We start from the raw sequence: 23,502 nt of genomic DNA, 5'->3' as shown, positions 1-23,502 counted from the left end.
TGCTTATTTATATTTTAAGTAGTGTTTTTGAATTTAACTATATTTTAATTAAATGATATTTATTTTGTGAATTATATGTTTGTAGGAATTTGGTATATGTTTCAGTGGAAGTAAACGTGCATGGAATTAATTTAAATATTTGAGACTAAGTATTTGTAACCATTTGTAATGTTTGAGGTATGAATTCGTTGATGATGTTTATAATATAATAGATAATTTAAAGGTAAAAGTTTTTGGATATTTTATTTATTTTATACGTGGAAATATTCATCTTTGGAAAGAATATATACTTTTTCGCGATCAGGTAATTTCACATATGTTCTTTTTATCGGATTTAAAGATTCACAAAATTTTCATGCATTTTCGTGAAATTTTTCTAATTTATGAGAAAAAAGCAGTGTACATGGATACAGTGAAGAGTGTGCGCAATGCCATTTTGTGCAATTCTGGGAGGTTTTTTTAAGTAAAAATAAGTCGACGTGTACATGGTTTAGTGATATTTTAATTAAATGATAGTTATTTTGTGAATTTTATGTTTGTAGGAATTTGGTATACGTTTCAGTTGAAGTAAATGTGCATGGAAATAATTTAAATATTTAACACTAAGTATTTGTAACCATTTGTAATGTTTGCGGTATGAATTCATTGGTGACGTTTATAATATAATAGATAATTTAGAGGTAAAAGTTTTTGGATATTTTATTTATTTTATACGCAGAAATGTTCATCCTTGGAAAGGGTATATACTTTTTCGCGATCAGGTAATTTCATATATGTGCTTTTTACCGAGTTTAAAGATTCACAGAATTTTTTTGCATTTTCGTGCAAGTTTTTGTAATTTATGAGAAAATAGCAGTGTAGATGGATAAAGTTAAGAGTGTGTGCAATGCCATTTTTGTGCAATTCTGGGATGTTTTTTTAAGTAAAAATATGTTGATGTGTAAATGGTTTATGTGTATGTGCTATTCTGAAAAACGCGCAAGGAGTTTGCGATTGTGCACTTTTTTCCAATTTTGCAGTTAATATTTGTCATGATTAAGCAGTTTTGTTACATAAAATTTCTAGCATAAGTGTAATTCGGCTAGTAGATTGTTGGAAAAAGTGTTCAGTAAATAAAAAGAAAAGAAACACGTCTTTAATTCGTGAAGACAAAATGGCGGCAAAAAAAAAAAAAAAAAAAAAAATAGAGGGTTGCTGTAGCAGAGTTGGTCGCCAAAAAATCGCCAAGTTACCATAATCCAAAGATCAACCGAAACTAACAATACAATGAAAAGTCTATGCTAGAAAATTATAGTATGTACTGATTTACTATTATCATTAATAAGATTTATTTATTATTAAATTAATGAAAAAGATTTCATTTTTATACTTTTATCTACATCCTCATCGAAAAGTTGCAAATTTGTCAACTTTGGAGAGCATTTGTGACTGGTACCTGGGTTGCTACATAAATAATTTTGGTTGATCTTTACATTACGGTAACTTGGCGATTTTTTGGCAAAAATTTGGCGACCAACTCTCTTACAGCAACCCTCTATTTTTTTTTCCCCCGCCGCCATTTTGTCTTCACGAAGTAAAGACATGTTTCTTTTCTTCTTATCTACTGAACACTTCTTCCAACAATCTACTAGCCGAATTACACTTATGCTAGAAATTTTATCAAACAAAACTGCTTAATCATGACAAATATTCACTGCAAAATTCGGAAAAAGTGCACAATACCATACACCTTACGCGTTTTTCAAAATAACACATACACATAAACCATGTACACGGCGACTTATTTTTACTTAAAAAAACATCCCAGAATTGCACAAAAATGGCATTGCGCACACTCTTCACTATATCCATGTACACTGCTTTTTTCTCATAAATTCGAAAAATTTCACGAAAATACATGACAATTTTCTCAATCTTTAAACCCGGTAAAAAGAACATATATGAAATTACCTGATCGCGAAAAAGTATATACTCTTTCCAAATATGAACATTTCCACATATAAAATAAATAAAATATCCAAAAACTTTTACCTCTAAATCATCTATTACATTATACACGTCACCAACGAATTCATACATGAAGCATTACAAATATTTAGTATCAAATATTTAAATTATTTCCATGCACGTTTATTTCAACTTAAACGTAAAGCAAATTCCTACAAGCATAAAATTCACAAAATAACTATCATTTCATTAAAATATCACTGAACCATGTACACGTCGACTTATTTTTACTTAAAAAAACATCCCAGAATTGCACAAAAATGGCATTGCGCACACTCTTCACTATATCCATGTACACTGCTTTTATCTCATAAATTAAAAAAATTTCACGAAAATACATGACAATTTTCTGAATCTTTAAACCCGGTAAAAAGAACATATATGAAATTACATGATCGCGAAAAAGTATTTACCCTTTACAAATATGAACATTTCCACATATAAAATAAATAAAATATCCAAAAACTTTTACCTCTAAATCATCTATTACATTATACACGTCACCAACGAGTTCATACATGAAGCATTACAAATATTTATTATCAAATATTTAAATTATTTCCATGCACATTTATTTCAACTTAAACATACACCAAATTCCTACAAGTATAAAATTCACAAAATAACTATCATTTCATTAAAATATAATTAAATTCAAAAACACCACTTAAAATATACATGAGCACATACATTCAATTAATAAAAATTACCTTACAATCCTAATTACTTTAAACTAAATCATTGCTAATAACAATTTTCCCAATAATACCAAATTCCTTTCCACCTTACATTTCCAACAATGCATAAAAATAATTAAAAATACTAACTTACCTAATCTCCTTCAGAATCTTCATTACTTGGCGGATACACTTTTCTTCATTCTCTTTCAGAATCTTTAAAATCATACTTATCTTTCAAAGCAAGATACTACGTAAAATAAATAACATAATAAAACATGTTTATTTCTCTCTCACACAACCTTAAAAAACATTTCTTACTATCCTTTTCAATACCACTAAATACCCATTTCGAATTCACTTTACTTACGGCCATGGGATCCAAAAATTCACAAACACTATTTCACACAACACAGAATAAAGCCAAATACAAAATTCCCAGATTTTTCCCCATTAAAGAACAGTAATTCGTCCATTAAAATCACATGACATATCCCATGATCTCTTCCGATTAAAGAACCGTAATTCGTCCATTAATATCACATGACATATCCCATGATCTCTCATTTCCCCCACACAAAATAATGCGTAATCGGAACTCAGTACTGCTCACATTATTACCAAAGTCCCAGGTAGTAACCTTTATCGCCTCCAAAATGTCGCCAAACTACCAGTTACCGTAATGTAAAGATCAACCATAATTTTTTTTGACATTGTGTTTTGCCATATAACTATTTTGGCAAAATTCAGAAAGTGCTTACTTTCTGATTATTGCACCTCTGCTGAAAAGTTGTGAAAAAGTATTTGTGAGGCTAAATAGTATGTCATGAAAATTATATGTGGCAACCCATGATGTCACCCAAAGATGTTTATGTTATAGTGTTGCGAGGCCCCAACTTGTCAGCAACAGTGGTAGTGATTGCTATGAATTTTAAATTACACAAACTTGCAAGAAGGGTTTAAATCCCTTTTTATTACACTTTAGAAATAACAGCTGCGTTCACTTGATGCTCACAAACTACGCCGACCCGGCGGTTTAACAAAACAGAAATGTGAGACTAAAAATAAATGACAGGATGAATAAATAATGAGATCCTACCTACGAGGCTCTAAAAATCGTAACTAACTAAACAGCATTCTAAGATACAGCTGAGATTCAGCAAACTTACTGATTAAGCATTTGAAGATTCAACGAACTGCTGAAATAGACACACAGGCCGAAACGCGTGGTTCTTAAATTTCTACCTAGCAACCTTCAAGCTCGTGATTCAAGAAGCACACATACAAACTCATTTCCCTTCTATTTAAACTCAACTTACTTCTGCTAAATTTTGAATATACTGCGCATTCTACTACAATTTACATACTCTGGCATTGTCAATTCTAGGGGAAAGTAAAGGCTTGACAGGAAAGATAGCTTAAAATAAATGTTAGTTAAAATAAATATAAACCCTACAATGTGACAACTCAAGTATGCATGTCCTGCATGTGTAACATTGTCCTGTTTTGACTGGTGTGCAATATGGAAGTTGTACAGAGCCTCAACTGTGCGATTCTCTGATTGTTTTAAGTGAAAATAGATCTTTTTTGTACATGGGGAGAGTAATACAATGTACACAAAAATTATTTCTCGAAAGTGTTTTATTTCTGATATTTCTTGCATTTTAAAATTTTATTATTTGATTGCTCTTGTATGGAATTCTTAGCCTGCCATTTTGAATGTCTTTCGTGTATTAGCTTGGTGAAAAAACAGTCGCCAGTGAGTTTTCAAATGCTTTTGAAAGTCTTCAACAAGTTCATAGTTTTTTAGGGTTGGGGGTTGCAGATAATCAGAAAGTACAAAAATATTTTTGAGAAATATGTATGTAATAATTGTAGTAATTTTAACTTTTTTGTAGCTGGAACAGAAGTTTCAGAAGAAGCTATGCTGTCAGAAGCCTCAAATGCTCAGCAGTTGAAAAAATTAGAAATTTTACTTGAACAGGTAGGTTCTGACCATAATGTAGTTTATGTTTGCTTTTGATTAATAAAATTTTAGGTAATTTGTTTACCAGTCTAGTTAAATTTTTATGCTAGTTTATTTATTTTGATAAATTCCTGTTAACAAACAAAAAGTATGTCATCTAAATTTTTTTTAAATCCCCCCTCCCACACTTCTAAAAGGAAATCAGGTCTTTATCCTGCTATTTGCACTATTTACTATTACTGCTATTTTCATTTATCATGAAAATATATTAAATTTATTTTTGATACACAAACCATTTGTAATGATGAACTCAAGATTAATTCTAAAAAATGTATTGTCTAAAAGTATTTTTTTTTTGTACTTCTTATTATCTGCACCCTCTATCAAAAAATCATAAACTCATTGACAACTTTGGAGAACGAAACCTTTTGGTGACTTATTTTTTGTCAAGCTAATAAGTGAAGGCATGAGCCATTTTTGAAATTTCAATGCTCTTAAGAATTCTAAAAGAAATACAGTAATCTATTAGAAATATAATATAAAATTGAATATCTTTTTTGAAAACTATTTCTGTCAAGACACAACTGTTTTTGTATATATTGGGTGGAATGGAATTAGATTATTTAAGAACTATTTCTGTGTTTTCCATCTGCATTGTTGTCTTCCCCAGCTTTCTGTTTTTGCCAATCAAAGTTGGATAATTGCATAAATTCAGTATCATGCAAAATTTTACCATTGTACATTTTTATGTATTTATTACAAATGCGCAGATTCACTTGTTGCACTCAGCTTTATTCTGGAGGCATATCTTCTTTTTATAAGGAGCTTGAGTGAATGAAATGAGAGCCTTTTCAAAGGTCTCTGGAGGACTCTTGCACCCTTTTTAGCATTATACATTGGTGAACAATAAATAAAGCAAATAACTGTTGCAAACAAGGTACGGTTATCTTCAATTGAGTTTCCAACCTGCATTCTAATACTTTGCGTGCAATTTCTTACATTGCATTTCCATAAAGTACAGTTGTTTAAGAAGTATATCTTTACAGACTGAATCTTTGCATTATCTGTTGGGCAAAATGCTGTATTTCTGCAGAAATGCGATGCTTTCTTCTTCATCAGTGAGCAGACTCCACAGTCCCATTATGAGAAAAACAGATACAGTCGAAAATCTTTAATCCGGAATGATCTATAATCCGGACCTCAAAGCTACGAACTTTCTGCGCATGCGTAAAAGCATTATGCGTTATACGCTTATGCATGCGCGTTTAATGTATAACGGTCGGTATAACCTTAGCTAAAATTATCTATTTCAATTAATGTTGCAGATTGTGTTGTTCCTTAATCTCCTAATTAGATCCGGCTTATTATTTTTTGCAGACTGTTAGAGCAATTTTATAAAAGTAAGCTTGAACTTTCGATTATGTCAAAAAGAATTTCTGATTCTGAAGCTGCCAAAGGATCTACTCTAATAATTTTGTGCATCTCCAAATCAGATGATGGTGGTTCAGTGGGTTTACTAATTTTAACTTTTTTTCATTTTTGACAATATTTTAATTACTATATACAGAGCGTATTCTTAGGCCGCCGCCTTCAACATGAACAAACTTTATTCTCTACAACTAAGCGAGCAACAGCGCCCTCTAGCCTTTTTCTTCAAATTACACAACACTCCCCACCTGAACTCGGTGGAGAGTTCATCTTTCAATAATATATTCTAGAATATTCAATTAATATTTCGACAATAAATCCTGGAGAAATGGTTAAATATAACACATGCATACATAATTATAAGCACATAAAATTTTACAAAACATTAAATGATACCTATCAGCAAGGTAAGGAGAATCAAACCTAAAAATACAAAATACAAACATTAGTTAAGTTCCATAATATATAACAATTGTATAGGCCTTTTTAAGGTACCAGTAGGTGTTTTAATTATGCAAGATCTTATTTTACCATCTCTGCCTGGCATTAATTCCAAAATTTGCCCTATTGTCCAGAGATTTCTGGGATGTTAATTGATTAGCAGGGCAGAGATAGTAATCGTCTACCAACCAGAAATTGAGAGGGCGTTAGTGGAGAAGGTTCATTGGGATCGGTAAACACGTAGGTAATTGGTCTACAATTAATCATTGCCTGGATTTCAAGCTCTTTCACAGTAAGGGATGCTCGACCAATAATTTTTCGCAAGCTGGATTTTATGGTTCGTACCATACGCTCCCAAAACCCTCCCCACCATGGACCCCTCTCAATAATAAATTTCCAATTTATGCCTCTAGCAGAAAATAATTCTTTCACAGATGAGTCACTCAAAGTTTTAAAAATATGTTTTAGTTCTTTATCAGCTCTTTTAAAAGTCTTGGCATTATCGGAGTACACGGTGGTACACAGTCCTCGGCGAGTTAAAAATCTTCGGAAAGCTAGCAAAAAACTTTCAGTGCTGAGATCAGTTACTATCTCTATATGTAAGGCACGAGTGACCGCACACGTTAACAACAGCATGTAAACTTTACCTTGCCTGTCTTTCGTAAAAAATGGACCGGCGAAGTCCAACCCGGTCACAGCAAATGGAGGCGCCTCTTGGATTCTGTCTGGAGGAAGTGGAGCGATATCCTGTACCCCAGGACGAGCACTATATCGTTTGCATATCACACATTTTCTGATGATAGTCTTAACACGCTGTCTTCCCTTAATGATCCAATATTTGTCTCTGATCTGAGTTAGTGTCGAATTAACTCCAGCATGGAATACCCTTTCATGCGAGTCCGTGATGATCAACTCGGTAAACTTGCATTTTGAGGGTAATAGAATAGGATGTTTTAAATTCTCGTGACAGTCTGCAAATTGAATGCGACCTTTCAACCGAAGAATTCCCTCCTCATCAAGCCTTGGATTAAGGGAGTAGATGGAAGAATCGAGAATTGATTTTTTATTTGATAACTTAATTATTTCCGCTTGATACGATTTTCGTTGCGTAATTTTTACCCAATAATGTTCAGCTGCTTTAATCTCAAAAGCACTTAAAGGTCCATTCTCTGTAGACCTTTTCCGAAGCCTCCCAATAAATCTAAATACATAGGCAGTAATTCGAAGTAATTTTCCTAAAGAACTGAATTTTTCTATATGCAAAATTGGGGATTCATTGTTAATTACAGGTGCAGTCAAAATAATACTTTTTCTTAACTCCAACGATTCTGAATTTAGTTTTAATTTCTTTTGTTTTGGAAAGTTTTCAATAGGAAAACGTAACCAGTGTGGCCCATGCCACCACAAATCATTCTTAATTAGTGACCGAGCACTAATTCCTTGAGTTAGTAAATCGGAAGGATTTTGTTTCCCTTCGCAATCGTTCCACAATTTTTTGTTGCATATACTCTGTATTTCTGTAACACGATTGGCGATAAATGGTTTCCAATTATTTGGCGAACCTTTAATCCAAGTAATGGCGATTTCGGAATCACTCCAAAAATAAACATCCTCAATTAAATCACCAAACAATTTTTTCAAATATTTATACATTCGAGCAGCCATGAGTGCTCCCATTAACTCTAAACGAGGAAGCGTGATTGCTCTTAAAGGTGCAACTCTGCATTTCGACATGATAAAGGAAGTTTTAATTTTAGAATCACTCGTACAATATCTGAAATATGCGATGGCCCCATATGCTTTAGGACTAGCGTCCGAAAATAGGTGAAGGCTTATATTCATTGGATCGTCATCAAAGAAATTTCTCTGTATCGATATTTCAGTTAAATCATTAAGTTCCTCCCGCCAAATGTTGAATTTGTCCTTAATCTCTGCAGGAAGGACCTCATCCCAGTCAGAACCGGAACACCAGATTTCTTGCATAATAATTTTTGCCCGAATAACAAAGGGTGCAATAAATCCAAAAGGATCGTATATTTGGGCGATGCTTTGCAAAAGTTTCCTTTTTGTAGCAAAATCGTTTCCAGTAGAAAAGTCAATTAAATTTTTTAAATTTAACTTTATATCGTCTTCAATGGAATTCCAAATCATGCCTAAGAAATTCGATTCAGTAGTTAATTTGTTATCTGATTCCTTAATCCCATTTAAGACCCATAAATCGTTTAATGCTTTAGAATTAGTTCTTAATTTTCTGAAATTCATCCCAGCATCCTTAAATATGTTAACCGCATCTACGGATAACCGATATGCATCTTCAACCGTTCCTGCTCCAAAATATAGGTCATCGACATAGACAGAAGAATTTAACATTTGGAAACTGTCCGGCATTTTATCTTTATATTTTCGAATGTGATATTTTATAGTGGCGGCCAAAATGAAAGGAGATATAGTCAAACCGAAAGCTACGCGACACATTTGCATAATCTTAAAGGAGTCATTATTTTCATTAAACCAAAGAAATTTTAGAAATTTTCTATCACCTTCAGCAATTTCTATCATCAAAAAGGCTTTTTCAACGTCTCCAAAAAACGCTATCTTAAACTTACGAAAATTTAACATAATGTCTAGTATATTTGGATTTAGATTAGGTCCCGATTCAAGGCAGTCATTTAACGAATTCGTGTCCTCTGTCCTTGAGCTAGCATCGTACACAATTCTTACCTTAGTAGTTTCACTAGGTCGTATGACTGCTCGGTGCGGCATAAAATATCCCAAATTTGTATCATTATTTGGACATTCCTCCACAATTCCTTCTAATATCTGGTTCTCAATTATATTTTTATATTCCCGAAAAATCTCCGGAGTTTTACTTAGTTTATTGTGAAGGTTTGCGAATCGTTTCTTAGCTACCTCAAAATTATTTCCTAAATTATTTGGACTGTATTTCCAGATTAAATTTGCCTCATATCTTCCGTTTTTAAACTGCAAATTTCTTTCAAACTGGTCTACTATTTCGCAGTCAATATCGGAATAATCATCAGAATCATTAATTCCCATATGTTCTAATTCCCAAAAACCTTTTAAATCTTTCAACACAACAGTGTTTGTCATTACCGCTAAATTTTCAGAACAATTTTTGTTTGTTTTATTCTTCTCGATTCCTGCGGCAACCCAACCAAACACAGAACTGACTGCGTACAACCCTTCAGATATTTTAATTCTTTCAGAATAAACTACATTCCAGAATTAATCCCCTCCAATTAATATCTCAACATCTATGTTATTTTTTCTTGCGCAATCGGCGATCTGCAACCCCATATGCTCCATGAAGTCTGCAATTTGTTTACTAGGCACACTGATGGACGCCGAGGAAATAACATCCGAGATCAAACATTCAATTTTTATTTTATTATTTTGTTTCCAATTCTGAATTTCGATTTCAACGACCGGATAGGAATGATTCATTGCCTTAGTCGCACCAAATGAATAAACAGAAAGTTTTTCATAACGGATTGGAGTAAGTTTTAAATGGTCGGCCAATTTTTTCGCTATAAAGGATCTGTGACTGCCTTGATCAAGAATTAATCTAGTTAATTTTGATTTATACTTAGAACAAGCATAAACTGTACAAGTTTGTAATAATATTTCCCTGGCATTACAGTCATTATTATTATCACCTTGAGGAACAGAAGCAATCAATTTTAAGTTTTGAACTTTATTTCTTTCCTCAGAATGCAAAGTCAGAGATTCAGTTTCGTTTTTGGAATAACCTTGTTCCAACTTTTTGTTTACAAGGGATTTATTAGTACAAATCGATTCATTGTGATACATACCGCCACATTTATTACATTTAGTTTTATTTCTGCACCTTTCTGATGTATGGAATTTTTTAAAACAAGAAAAGCAGCGGTTTTCGGATCTTAGTTTCTTTAATTTATCAGAAACATTCACTTCGCATTTAAATGACTTGTGCAAATTATCACAAAAGATGCATTTTCGGTTAACTGCAGTATGAAATGCAGCCGTGGGTGTATTTTTTACGTATTTTCTAGTTTCATATTTTGATTGATCGACTCGCGGAGGCACAGGATTTTTCCTTTCGCTTAATACTAGATTTGAAATTTCCCTGCATTCTATTTCCGTTTTAATAAATTGTGTTAATTCTGAAACTTCAACTTTATCTTTCGATCCTCTTTGCCGATTAAATTCCAAAACTAAATCGTCCGGAATTAATTTTAATAATATTGGAATTAATAAATGTCCATATGAGCCAGAAGTTACTTCTAAAGTTTCCAAATTACGAATCGAAACTTCTAATTCGTCATATAATTTACGTAAAGCCTTTACCTTAGCAGAATTTTTAACAGCTTCTAAATTGAGAATTTTATTCATGAATGAATTAATGATCAGGTCTTTTCGACCATATCTGTCCTTTAGTAATGCTACACAACTATCATAATTACTTTCTGTTAACTCAAAGCCTGACACAACCTTCGAAGCTTGTCCCGTTAAGAATGTTTTTAAGTATACAAATTTTTGTATTTTTGAAAGCGTTTCGTTTTTATGTATCGAATTTTCGAAACTATTCCAAAATTCATTCCATTGTTTGGGGTCTCCCCAAAATTTATCAATCATTAATTTTGGTAATTTCAGCGTACTACTCCCACTAGAACTGGAACTTACATGCAAAATTCCATTACCACAAGACTGGTTTAAATCAGAACTTTGGGGATTCCTCGCTGGCGGTACTGCGGTAACCGCACCTAGAAACTGCTTAATTTGACTACAAGCAATTATACATTTGTCATTGTATTCTTTGCTTATACTACAATCTTCTTCAATTAAGTTAACATCAATTAACTCTTGTATTTCATCATCAAGCGTTCTTAAATTATTTTTCTTTTCGGTTAATAATTCAAACAATTCTCGTAATTCTTTAATCGAATTTTCCTCCCCTTCAATTTTTAATTTATCTTCAATCACTTTAATTAACCTAGTAACAGACGATCTCAATGTGGAACGTTTACGTTTCAATCTATCTAACTTCTCTTCCATTTTATTTAATTTAAATACACCCACGACAGCAATAATAAATACTTACTAATGTACTACAAATAATCACTAAATAATTAATTTAAGATTTCCCTACCTTTATTTGGAATTCCATTGTCACTTGAATATGAAATATCCATTGAAATCTAAACACTTGGATCGAACACCTAAAATCTTCACAAAGCCTTAATTCCTTACGCCGATGCACCATCTAATAATTTTGTGCATCTCCAAATCAGATGATGGTGGTTCAGTGGGTTTACTAATTTTAACTTTTTTTCATTTTTGACAATATTTTAATTACTATATACAGAGCGTATTCTTAGGCCGCCGCCTTCAACATGAACAAACTTTATTCTCTACAACTAAGCGAGCAACAGCGCCCTCTAGCCTTTTTCTTCAAATTACACAACATCTACAAAGCGAAAGCATGTTTTGATGTCCGTCAAACAAAAAGTGGAATTGCTGCAAAAAATGGATAAAGGCATACCCTTTGTTTCTCTAACCATTCTGAAATCTGTTTATCAATTTCACGCTGCTCTGCGGGGCACGGGGGGGGGAAACGTTGCGGCGTGCAATGAATTGGAAGTTGATCCGTCAGTACTATCCTTATCTTCAGGGCAGATGTTTTCATTTTATTTGGCTTATAATTCCTTACTAAATGTAGTATTTCATTTTGATGTGTTCTGTTTTTGATATGATTTAAATCAAATTCCTCGTCATTATAATTTGCTTCCGATAGTGAAGAAAGTGACACAGAGGTTATTGAAAATGAAAAAAATTCAATTAACAAATTAGTAGGTATTCACGAAGCAACTTAAATAACGTACATTGAAAGAAATGTTTAATAAAATAAACAAATAAATATTAAGCTGGTTTTTTTTTGTAAATTTTGATCTCCTTTAGATCATAATTGTTCTTTATTTCATAAATTACGGTTTCATATTTTTAGTTTTATAATTTCTGCATGCCATCTTACCAGATTTAAACTGATGATCTATAATCCTGGAATTGCCGAAGTCCCGACGAGTCCGAATTAACAACTTTTGATTGTATTATCCATACTATATACTTATACATATAACTTCAATGGTTGTGTATTTTTTATTGCATAGTAGAAAACCATTTATCAGATATGTAGTATTGAACTAGACAGTTATGTATTTTTAATTCATCTGAGACTTGTTGATTTAAGTTCCGGTGACTTCGTGGTGTAGGAGATGTACCGAGTGTGCTGACCTCTACACCACAAAGGGATGCTAAGAAGGTGGGAGAAATACCTTATATACTCTCCCTTTTAAAGGACGACTAGGGATTAGGGACCTCAGTTGCCAAATTCTAGTGGTAGAGAATCATCATCCACTACCTTTTTTAGTTTGGGCACCACTGTAGATACATTAGGTTATTTCGAAGCAGGCGACATGAAAAATTAGCAATACCCTCGCCGGGACTCAAACCATGGATCTGTCGAATAATGCGCTGAATGTGCCGACCACTACACCACAAAGGCATGCTAAGAAGGCACGAAAAATATCTTATAGACTCTGTACTAAACTGTAAAAAAACTCGAGATTTTTAAGTAAATATTTGTAAAATTGAAGAAGGAAGACTGAAAAAAAAATTATTTGGTAGCAATGTAGTATGAAATCTACTGCTTTTAATTAGCTATTTCTTAAATAGCATTACTAAAAAGCAATTTTGAATTGTGAAAGTAAATTTATATTATTCAAAATACATAAAGGAAAATGATTCCATTAATTAATTTAATAATCTATTAAATTTTAAAATTCCATTAAATTCCTTTCAATTTCGCAAAACAAAAGCAGGAGTGACTCTTAAAAGGGCTATTTGTATTTTGGCCGTGTACATTACAAACGTCATGCAGCAGGGCCAAAATGTAAGTTTCACTTTTATTAACCCTTTGGGACGCATATTGGGACCCATATGCCCCACTACAAGTTAAAAAATTAATGTTGGGTTAAAAAGCAGGGCTGTGGAAGTCGGTAGGGAAAATGACCGAGTCCGACTCTGATTCCTTCATATATATGTAAGCATATAAACATGGGTACAGCTTATTTTTTAATATAAAAGTAGTAGATGCTACAGATAAAAATTGATGCATAGCAAATTTTTTATATTAATTAGCATTTATTATGAAATGGGAAAACTTGCATTAGTAATTTCTAAGAAATAGTAAAACTTCGGCAAGATCTTCTTTTTAGAGGACCATAGATTCGATCTGATAAACCTCAGAATTGAGAAGAGTCTTTCCACTCTGACTTGAGTAGGAAGAAGAGCTGTTACTGTTACGGCTACTTCCTGTAACTTTTCAGGGTAGATTTTTGTAAGTTCTAAAAGAGGGGTCTTGCAAGAGCAATATCTATTTCTTGAAAGGCCGTAAATAAATCTTGTTTGTATTTTTTCATTTTTATATCTTCTTTCTTTACTTTCATTTGCTTTGCCTTAGCCTTTTCAATATTATCCAAATATTTCTCAAAATCTAATTCATCAGTGGAAGAAGATGATGCAGACTCAGTTGCAATATCTGCAGTTTGACTGTCCTGATTTGAATACTCTATCTGTTCTGAAAATATCAAAAACTAATTCATCAGTGGAAGAAGATGATACAGACTCAGTTGCAATATCTGCAGTATGACTGTCCTGATTTGAATACACTAGCTGTTCTGAAAATAAATTCATTCTTATTGAAAGTTCATAGATGGCTTTCTTTGCCTTTTCAATTTGTTTGTCATCCAACAAAATTCAGCGTTTTGGATCTACATATATTGAACCCAGCGTGATCTTATTGTCTAGCAAACTAGTTTCTCTTTTCTTCCATTGAGGAAACAATTCCTTCTGCAATAAACCCTCCATTTCAGAAAGAACAAACATCGCATTTTTCCAGTCTTGTCTCTTGTTAATTCTTCAGATTGTAGCTTTTTGGTGGCTATATATGGTATAGAAAGAATAGTTTCCAATTCTGCAAGATCATTCCACAGTCTTTCTGTTAGTGAAATGTTAAGGTTATGGTCATCTTCTAACATTCTCGTCTCCTGTTAATTCTTCAGATTGTAACTTTTTTGTGGCAATACACGGTGTTGAAAGAAGTGTGGAGAACTCTTTATTATTATTTGTCCACTGGCCCAAGAGAGGGCGCTACCAGTTTTCTCCCTCTTCTCCGCTAGGGAAAAATTCGGACTGGTTACTCTGCTCCTGGCTGCCGTCGGTAAAGCACGCGCTCACCTTTTCTTCCGCTTCACTTTAATGATTTTTTACGTACGTGGGCTTGCTAACTATAAAAATGCTTATCGTGCAAACTGTAATCAATGTGACAGTTTATCAGTGAACGTGTATTAAAATATATATCTTTTTTTCTAGTGTTAAATAAAAATGTTAAAAATCATCGAGCCAAGATATCATCGTTTTATCTGCAGCAACCCAAAAATGGCATCCATAGACGAAAGCCATGGAAGGATTTCTAGTTCTGCAAGATCATTGCACAGTTTTTCTGTTAGTGAAACATTAAGGTTATCTACATCTTCTAACATTCTCGTCTCCTGTTAATTCTTCAGATTGTAGCTTTTTTGTGGCTATATACGATGTTGAAAGAAGGATTTCCAGTTCTGCAAGATCTTTCCAGTCTTTCTGTTAGTGAAAAGTTAGGGTTATTTACATCTTCTGAAAACGTTCTTAATCCTAACAACCACTATATCATCAAATATGTACTTTTCCATTGCATTGCTTCTTTTCCTTCTCGTTTCCTAAGAATGGGGGCCCACCATCCCAGTTTTACCGCACGGCAAAAAACCGCTGAACACTGGTAGTTTGGCCCGAGGTTCAAATCCCGCGAACGGACTGGCTGCATGGGCGTTTTCGTGGTTTTCCCCATGTGTAACGTGTATACGAGCCAGTTTCCCTTAGAAAGTCCTCCACGAAGGCATCCCTCCCCTTAGGCAGATAGTCCTAGTGTGCTTTGCCGTATTCTCAATACACCTACACACCTACACCTCCTAAGAATGGCATCAATATTGGGAGTTCTTGCTGCTTACCTCAATTGACCAATGAGATTAGTAACTAAATGAATCAGTTTAATCAATAATGGCAAATATCACATTTATCCTGCTCCCTTATATATATTTACTAATATGTCAATAAAATAGAAAATAACTGTTTATTAATGTACGTAGTCCATAAATAAAAATAATAACTCAACTTGTCATTAATTTTTTTCAGTTCACTATTTCATTTCAAATTCAAACTGTTCAACAAAAACTGGAGTCGGAGTCGACATGTTTTTTAGCGACTTCAACACCTTTTACCTAAAAATCTACCCGACTCCGATTCCGACTTCATGACTCTGACTCCACAGCTCTGTTAAAAAGCTTACTTAGAATCTCCTGAATGTTGGGAATCATCTTCCAATAGTTGGAAAATTAAGATGTTGTGCTTGTTGTGCACAAATGAACACAGAGAAAAGAACAAATATGAGTTGTCTAATGTTGGGTTATGTAAAGGATGCTTTATACCCTCTACCATACTTCCAGAATAACAGGTGGGCTTTCTGTTGTCTTCAAAATCCTCCAGCACAATTCAGTTGTTTGAGTATTAATATCATCTGCAAAACTGGCAAGTCTACAGATGGTACTAATGTTACTGCTGATGGTATTAAAAGAAATGGTTAAAACAAAAACCAGTTTTAGTGACACTTCCTAAAAAATAAATAATTAAATAAAATTGATAGATCACATTCCAATTCCTACCTCATTCCAATTATTCATTTATAGAGAAGTTCACAAAACCTAAAAACATTTTTATTAGGCTAAAAATATGTTCAGATAAATCAGGTTATTTTTCAAATCATGGTGGGTAGTCTGATTAACATATATTTATTATATTTATATTTTTTACTTTTCTATATTTTTACTCAGGCAGAAGAAGCAATTGATAGTTTCAGCTATGAAGAAGCCATATTAAAACTGACTGAAATATTAAGAATAGACCCTGTTCATGTCAAGTCTCTTGAAATGCTTGCTGGAATATATACAGAGCAACTTAATTGGTCAGAGGCACAAAATGTATCCTTTTTTTTTCCCCTTTCTTACTCTGTGTATATGTGTTTCTATATAAGAATTGGGCGGACATTTTTACAAGATGGATATAGAAATATGATTAAATTATTATCTAAAATTAGATCTGATTTTGATTTGAATTTCTTTTATTAAAAATGTAAGAATCTTATGCATTATAATGTGTAATTATTTTATTATCTGATAAATTCAGTATTTATGTGGGTGGGGAGGATAATTATAAAATGTTCAGAAAGAAATATAGCAAATTTATTCTCAAAACTTTAATATATTTAAAAACATAATCTTTTAAATACAGTATACAGACTGACAAACTTGCAGGGTGTATAGGGGGTACAGAGGCAACTCGTAATCACATAGGAATGTAGGATTGCAAATGCCGTTGTTGCAAACTATGGTGCAAAGAAGCAGAAAAAAAAGAATAGAAAGAGCAACACATCAATGGGACAGACAACATTTTATTGAAAGGTTGTACTACAACAGGTGTTCGAAATGATGACTAAAACTCATCTGGCAGGCCTTACAGTGGCACTGCATGAAATTCCTTACATTCTGGAAACTTCCTCCCAGCAGTTTTGGGGTAGATGGTGCTGAATGGAAGATTGTGTGAACAACGATTCTGCTGGAAGTCGTCATTTGCGATCTGCTTCCCGAGGTAGTAGGATGAACGCGTATTGAAATGATGAACTGGTCGACATGCTGATTGTGAAAGAGCTGTCGATTGTAACATGCACGTCGCTTGGCACTTGTACCAGGAATGTTTCAAGAGTGTTTCTCAGTCAGCGTTTTGGACCAGCATTCTTGGAGACTATCTCATTGGATGGTACCATCTGCCCAGTCCTTTAGACAGCAGGGCATACCTGATCTTCTTGCAACAAGTCCTGCCCGAACATCTTGACACAGCACATGTTCTTCCATTGCTCTCTGTTGCACTACTCCATGTGATACCAGCATGATTGGCTTCTCCACATTACATGATTGATATATGCCGATATAACCTTTGGACAGTGGTAGATAGGTCGTGGTGGCCTGATTCATTGGCCTGCTAGGTCACCGGACCTGTCATGTATGCACTTCTTCTTCTAGGGTCACATGAATAGTTTGGTGTATGAGACTCCCGTTTCTTTATTTGATGACCTCGTCGCTCGAGTATCTGTAGCTGTTGGGGTATATGTGACATGCCAGGGATCTTCCAGAATGTAAGAAATACCATGCAGCACTGCTGTGTGGCCTGCCAGACATACTTCTAGTTGTAATTTCAAACACCTGTTGTAGTACAACCTTTCAGTAAAATGTTTTCTGTCCCATTAATGTGTTGTTCTTTTTTTCTGCCTCTTTGCACCTTAGCTTTTAATTGTGTGTTGTGTTAAATAAAATCTGTGATTTTTTGGATATTTTTCCATATATACAGTCAAAAGTCTTTAATCCGGACTCAGCGAGACTTTGGCGGTTCTGGATTATCAATTTTTCCGGATTATAGATTATCAGTTTAAATCTGGTAAGATGGCATGCAGAAATTATAAAATTAAAAGTATGAAACCGTAATTTATGAAATAAAGAGCAATTATGATGTAAAGTGTATAAAAATGTACAAAAAAGAAAAAAAGCTTAATATTTATTTGTTTACTTTATTAAACATTTCTTTCAACGCGCGCATGCGTAAAGCATACATTACATAGAGCCGAAATTAGAAAATTGCAACCAGAAAACTATTTGATTTGTATACGTGATATTTATAATGAAGAGGAATTTGATTTAAATCACTACATTTAGTAAAGAATTATAAGCCAAACAAAATAAAAACATCTGCCCTGAAGATAAGGATAGTGCTGACAGATCAACTTCCAATTCATTGCGCGCCACGGCGTCCCCCCCCCCCCGGCAGAGCAGCGTGAAATTGGTAAGCAGATTTCGGAATAGTTAGAGAAACGAAGAATATGCCTTTATCCATTTTTTGCAGCAATTCCGCTTTTTGTTTAATGGACTTCGAAACATACTTTCACTTTGTAGATCCTTTACATATTAGTAAATATATATCGGAAATTCTATTTGACATAATCGAAAGTTCAAGCTTACTTTTATAAAATTGCTCTAACAGTCTGCAAAAAATAATAAGCCGGATCCAATTCGAAGATTAAGGAACAATGCAATCTGCAACATTAACCGAATTAGATAATTTTAGCTTAGCTTATACCGTCCGTTATACATTAAACGCGCATGCATAAACGTATTATGCGCATGTACGCAGCCGTAAAAGTCTTATGCGCAGAAAGTTTGTAGCTTTGAGGTCCGGATTATAGATTATTCCGGATTATGGGAGTCCGAATTAACGACTTTTGACTGTATGTACCAGCTGCTAAAAATACCGAGGTGAACTGTATGTTTGCTGTGAATGAACTACAGAGTGGTGAACAAACTGTTTCACATGTCCCTGTGGATGAAAAGTCTGAAAGGACTGAATCTTCAGAATGTGATATGCAAAACATAAATATATCTGAGAACTGCAGTGGAAAAGTATTAACCTGGGTATATTTTAGTAAATAGACTGAGACTGAAATTCATTCAGAACTTTAATCTGTATAATTTAAAATTATGTGTTTAATTTGTGTATATAACTTGTACATAGTGTAAATATTTGTTTCTTTAGTTATGTTATTTGTTTGTTTTATAAAGTTTTGTTCGTACAATCAAAAGTCGTTAATCCGGACCTCAAAGTTAAAAACTTTCTGCACGTGCGCCGCGTTGACGCATGCGCATAGGCGTTTTACGCGTGCACGTAACACATTTACGACTGCACATATGTGTGTGCGCAAGCGCAGAATACGTTTTCGTGTGCACGTTTTATGTATAACGGACGGTATATGCTAAAATTATTTATTTCAGTTAATGTTGATGATTGCGTTGTTTCTTAATCTTCGAATTATTTCCAGCTTATTATTTTTTGCAGACTGTAAGAGCAATTTTATAAAAGTAAACTTGAATTTTTGATTATGTCAAATAGAATTTCCGATACTGGAGCTCCCAAAAGGATCTACAAAACGAAAGTATGTTCCGATGTCCATCAAACAAAAAGTGAAATTGCATCAAAAAATGGATAAAGACATGAAGAATGTGACAGAGAGGTTAGTGAAAACGAAAAAATTTCGATTGACAAGTTAGTCGGTATTCTCAGCACAGCAATTACGGGACTTGAACAGCGGAACTTTGTAACTGAACAAGAAATTATGTCTGTTTATACAATTAAAGAGAAAGTATTATCTCATAAAATGAAGCAACTTAAACAACTTATATTGAAAGAAATGTTTAATAAAGTAAACAAATAAATATTAAGCTTTTTTTTCCTAAATTTTGATACCCTTTAGATCATAATTGTTCTTTATTTCATAAAGTACGGTTTCATATTTTTAATTTTAGAATTTCTGCATGCCATCTTACGAGATTTAAACTGATGATCTATATCCGGAATCACCGAAGTCCCGACGAGTCCGGATTAACGACTTTTGACTGTATTGAATTTGGCTTCTGACCAAGGGTTGTACTGCCCGGGACGTGCAGTCCTTGGGAGGGGGCAGTGTTACGAAATGTACAGGTGCAGTAAGATGGCTTCCACACAAAGTAGTTTTAGGGTTGCCATAAAATGGTAAAGGAGGGCAGGGTTGCCACATTTGATGAGAAATCACCCATTTGGTGACAAAATTAGCGATATCCCATGGACAGATGGAGAATTTTCTGGAACAAATTCTTACCAGTTTAGCCCAGAATGTTCTCGAACACAAGCCGAAAGCTGTATAAACCCTGCTGCTCTGCAGTCAGGTTGAGAGTGCGCCTTGTCTAGCGAGCCGTGCGGACTCGATCGAGTTGACAGCCGGGCCACGAATGCTGAGTGGGTCGTCGAATGCACCGAAGGAGTCTCTTAGAATATTGCGGTTAGTGCATTGTCAAGAGAGCGTGTTGAGCTCCGGGAACGACTGAACTGAAGAGTCGGGAGCTGTGCTCATGTGTTGTCGAGTGCATCACAAGTTGTGTGGAGAGTCTCGAGAGTATGCAGGATTTCCGAGAACGACCATGCAGAGTCGGGAGCTGTACTCCGGAAAGCAGAGTCGGATGCTTTGCAGGAAGCTGCCTCCATCGTTATTGCCTGACAGTGTGAAGGCTGTGTTGCTGATTGTTCCAGCATGTTTATAGTAGATTTTCAATGACTGTAAAAAGTATTATTGGAGCTGTTCTGATTAATATTGGTTAAATAAAGTGTGTTTCAATACTTCATCAAGTGTCGTCGTTATTCACTCCAAATCTATGAATCCCGTACGAACGTCTAATATAACGTAACAACTGACAGAAGCAGGAAGAGAAAATATCGTAACAACATAAAGTCTGGATGTCCGGTGTCTGGAATGATCTAATATCCAGACCCCCAGGCCACTAATCCAATAATTAAATAAATGTATAAATGAAATTAAAATATTGAGAAAAATTGTCTTTCCTGCTGACAAAACCTAGGAATAGAGAAATTAATTCTTCACAAAAGAAGACAAGTGTGCTAAAAATGTGATTTTCCTCCCCACTAACTGAAATTCCCTGCAGGCATGTCACTTTCAAACGCTTGCTGGTTAGGGTGTGGCGTTATGGACAATGGCAATGAATTGATAATTCTTTCAGTTTTTGAGTAGGTTTGAGGGGGTTAGCAATTTTCTATCTGACCTGAACAATAAGTGAAGTCACAATGTTGTCACGTCTGCATGTCATTTCTAGATTTAAACTAATCTAAAATCTGGAAATTTCCAAAATTAAGAATTGCCGATGTCCTGGTTATTCCAAATATTAAACTTTATACTGTGTACACAAAATTACAAAATACATGTTTAAAAAAGAAAGATATTGTTTTTGTTTTTAGATCTTATATAAAACTGGTCTTATTATAGAAGTATAAAAAAAAGTTCACCTATTAGACTTTCATAGATGTGAAGAGGTTTTATTGATTAACAAATATGAAAAAATGTCCCTGGTACTTCTTAGAGCAAAATCATTTAAATTACAGTATAAATATGGTTTCTCATTTTTTTAGAACCACATTAGCAAGCCCTGCATGCCTAATTTAGTGAGTACAGGTTTAATAATTATAGGCAATTAGTGAAGTAAAAAATATGCAAGTTTAAACTTTAAGTATCTGATTAGAAAAAAACACATTGCGTTATATAATTTTTAATAAATAAAAATATAAAAGTTACTTATCAGATGCAAATTGGTAGTTTTCAAGACTGTTTAATAAAGCTTTTCAAACTTTTGATATTGTTATAAAATGTCCAGGTGTGGTAAGATACCTTTCCTGCAAAGCAAGTTTAGGGTTGTCAGAAAATGGCAATGGAAGGCTGGGTTTGCCACATTTGGACAAAAAATCGCCCATTGGCGACAAAATTGGTGGTATGCCATAGACGGATGGAGAACCTTCTGGAACGAATTCTTACTGGTTTAGCCCAGAATGTTCTCGAACACAAGCCAAAAGCTATATAAACCCTGCTGGTATGCGGAGAGTCAGTCAGTGGAGTTGACATTTACTCAGTGAATTGCCAAGTTGGTTGTTGAGTGCATCGAGAGAGTCTCTTAGTAGATTGCAAATCAGTGCATTGTCGAATTTGATCTTAGAGTGTGTTGAGTGAAAACGACTGAACTGAGAACTCGGGAGCTGTACTCTGTTGTATCATGAGTTGTAGCGTGGAGAGTCTCCAGAGTGTTAGAAGTTCTGAGAACAACCGAGCAGAGTCGGGAGCTGTACTCTGGTGCTTTGCCATGAAGTTGTCTCCACCGTTATAGTCAGATTGCCTGAAGGCTGTGTCACTGATTGTTGCAGCGTGTCTTGGAGTTATTTTTGAGCTGTTCTGAAAAATACTGGCCAATAAAGTGTGTTTTGATAGTTCATCCAGTAGTGTCATTGTTATTCACTTCAAATCTGCACAAACCCCATAAGTATGTAATGTTAACAAAGGTAGAAAAAAACGTAATAATATTTATCATAAGTTGTCAAATATTATCAATATATGAAAAGAAAACATTGTTAACAAATTTAAAATACAAATTTAAATTATTAAGTAAGGATTACATGATAAAATAAAATAAAAAAAAAAAAAACACTTTTCCAAATCTTTCTGTTACTTTTTTTTTTTTTTTTTTTGTGTGTGTGTGTGTGTGTGTGCTTTTCTTCTCTTCAAGTATATAACAATCTGTTTTTGCTTTGAAAAACATCAGAGCATTGCAGAGATTTGGCATCATGCAAACATTGGCTATCTATCAAACACATCTCCTTATTTTTCCCTTTAGAGATTCTGTGGCAGAGTTGTGTTCCTTCAGTTTCATCAGTTGCTGGCAGGTGTCACAAGTGTATTTAAAAATTACATCTAGGGCAACAAAATGTCGCAATTTCTCAATAAAAAGTGTCTGAACTTGGAATATAACAAAAAGAATTGCAACAAAAATACAACAAAAAGAACGCATACAGAACTGGTGACATTGCTGGACTGAAGGACTGTCATGAGCATGCTTGACTGAAGAATGGTTATGAGCGTAGTTACCAATGTTTGACATGTTTTGAATATTTGGCGACTTCTTCTAAGGTAATTGTGATAACACATAAGTACAAAAGTTTTTAACACTTGATTTATGGGATCCTTTGACAGATTTCAGATTTTATGAGCAAAATTATAAAAAACTGTTATTTTTATAGTTTTTTAATTTATGCTGACAATTATCAATGTAATGAGGTGAATATATATCCAAATTTATTTCTGCCTCAGAACTTTAATTCCAAAGTTCGGTATGAAGTATGCCTATGTCTATGGATACCCATCAA

General features: G+C 33.9%; 1 protein-coding gene across 2 annotated transcripts in view; it reads left to right on the top strand.

Annotated features, from left to right (window-relative positions):
• LOC118180151 (uncharacterized) overlaps positions 1-23,502 on the top strand; it is a 54,051-nt gene that overhangs the window by 2,111 nt on the left and 28,438 nt on the right. For both annotated transcript variants that reach the window (XM_085811725.1, XM_085811724.1), the window contains exons 2-3: positions 4,583-4,668; positions 16,500-16,646. In XM_085811725.1, coding sequence (XP_085667851.1) covers positions 4,583-4,668; positions 16,500-16,646 — 233 coding nt within the window. The remainder of the gene's footprint in view (positions 1-4,582; positions 4,669-16,499; positions 16,647-23,502) is intronic.

The sequence above is a fragment of the Stegodyphus dumicola genome, chromosome 2 (genome assembly GCF_044657685.1).
Source record: "Stegodyphus dumicola isolate Sdum_Otavi_A_Nest chromosome 2, ASM4465768v1".
In the NCBI taxonomy this organism is placed as follows: domain Eukaryota; kingdom Metazoa; phylum Arthropoda; class Arachnida; order Araneae; family Eresidae; genus Stegodyphus; species Stegodyphus dumicola.
Note: the sequence above shows the minus strand (reverse complement) of the source record. Positions and strands in the feature narration are given on the sequence as shown.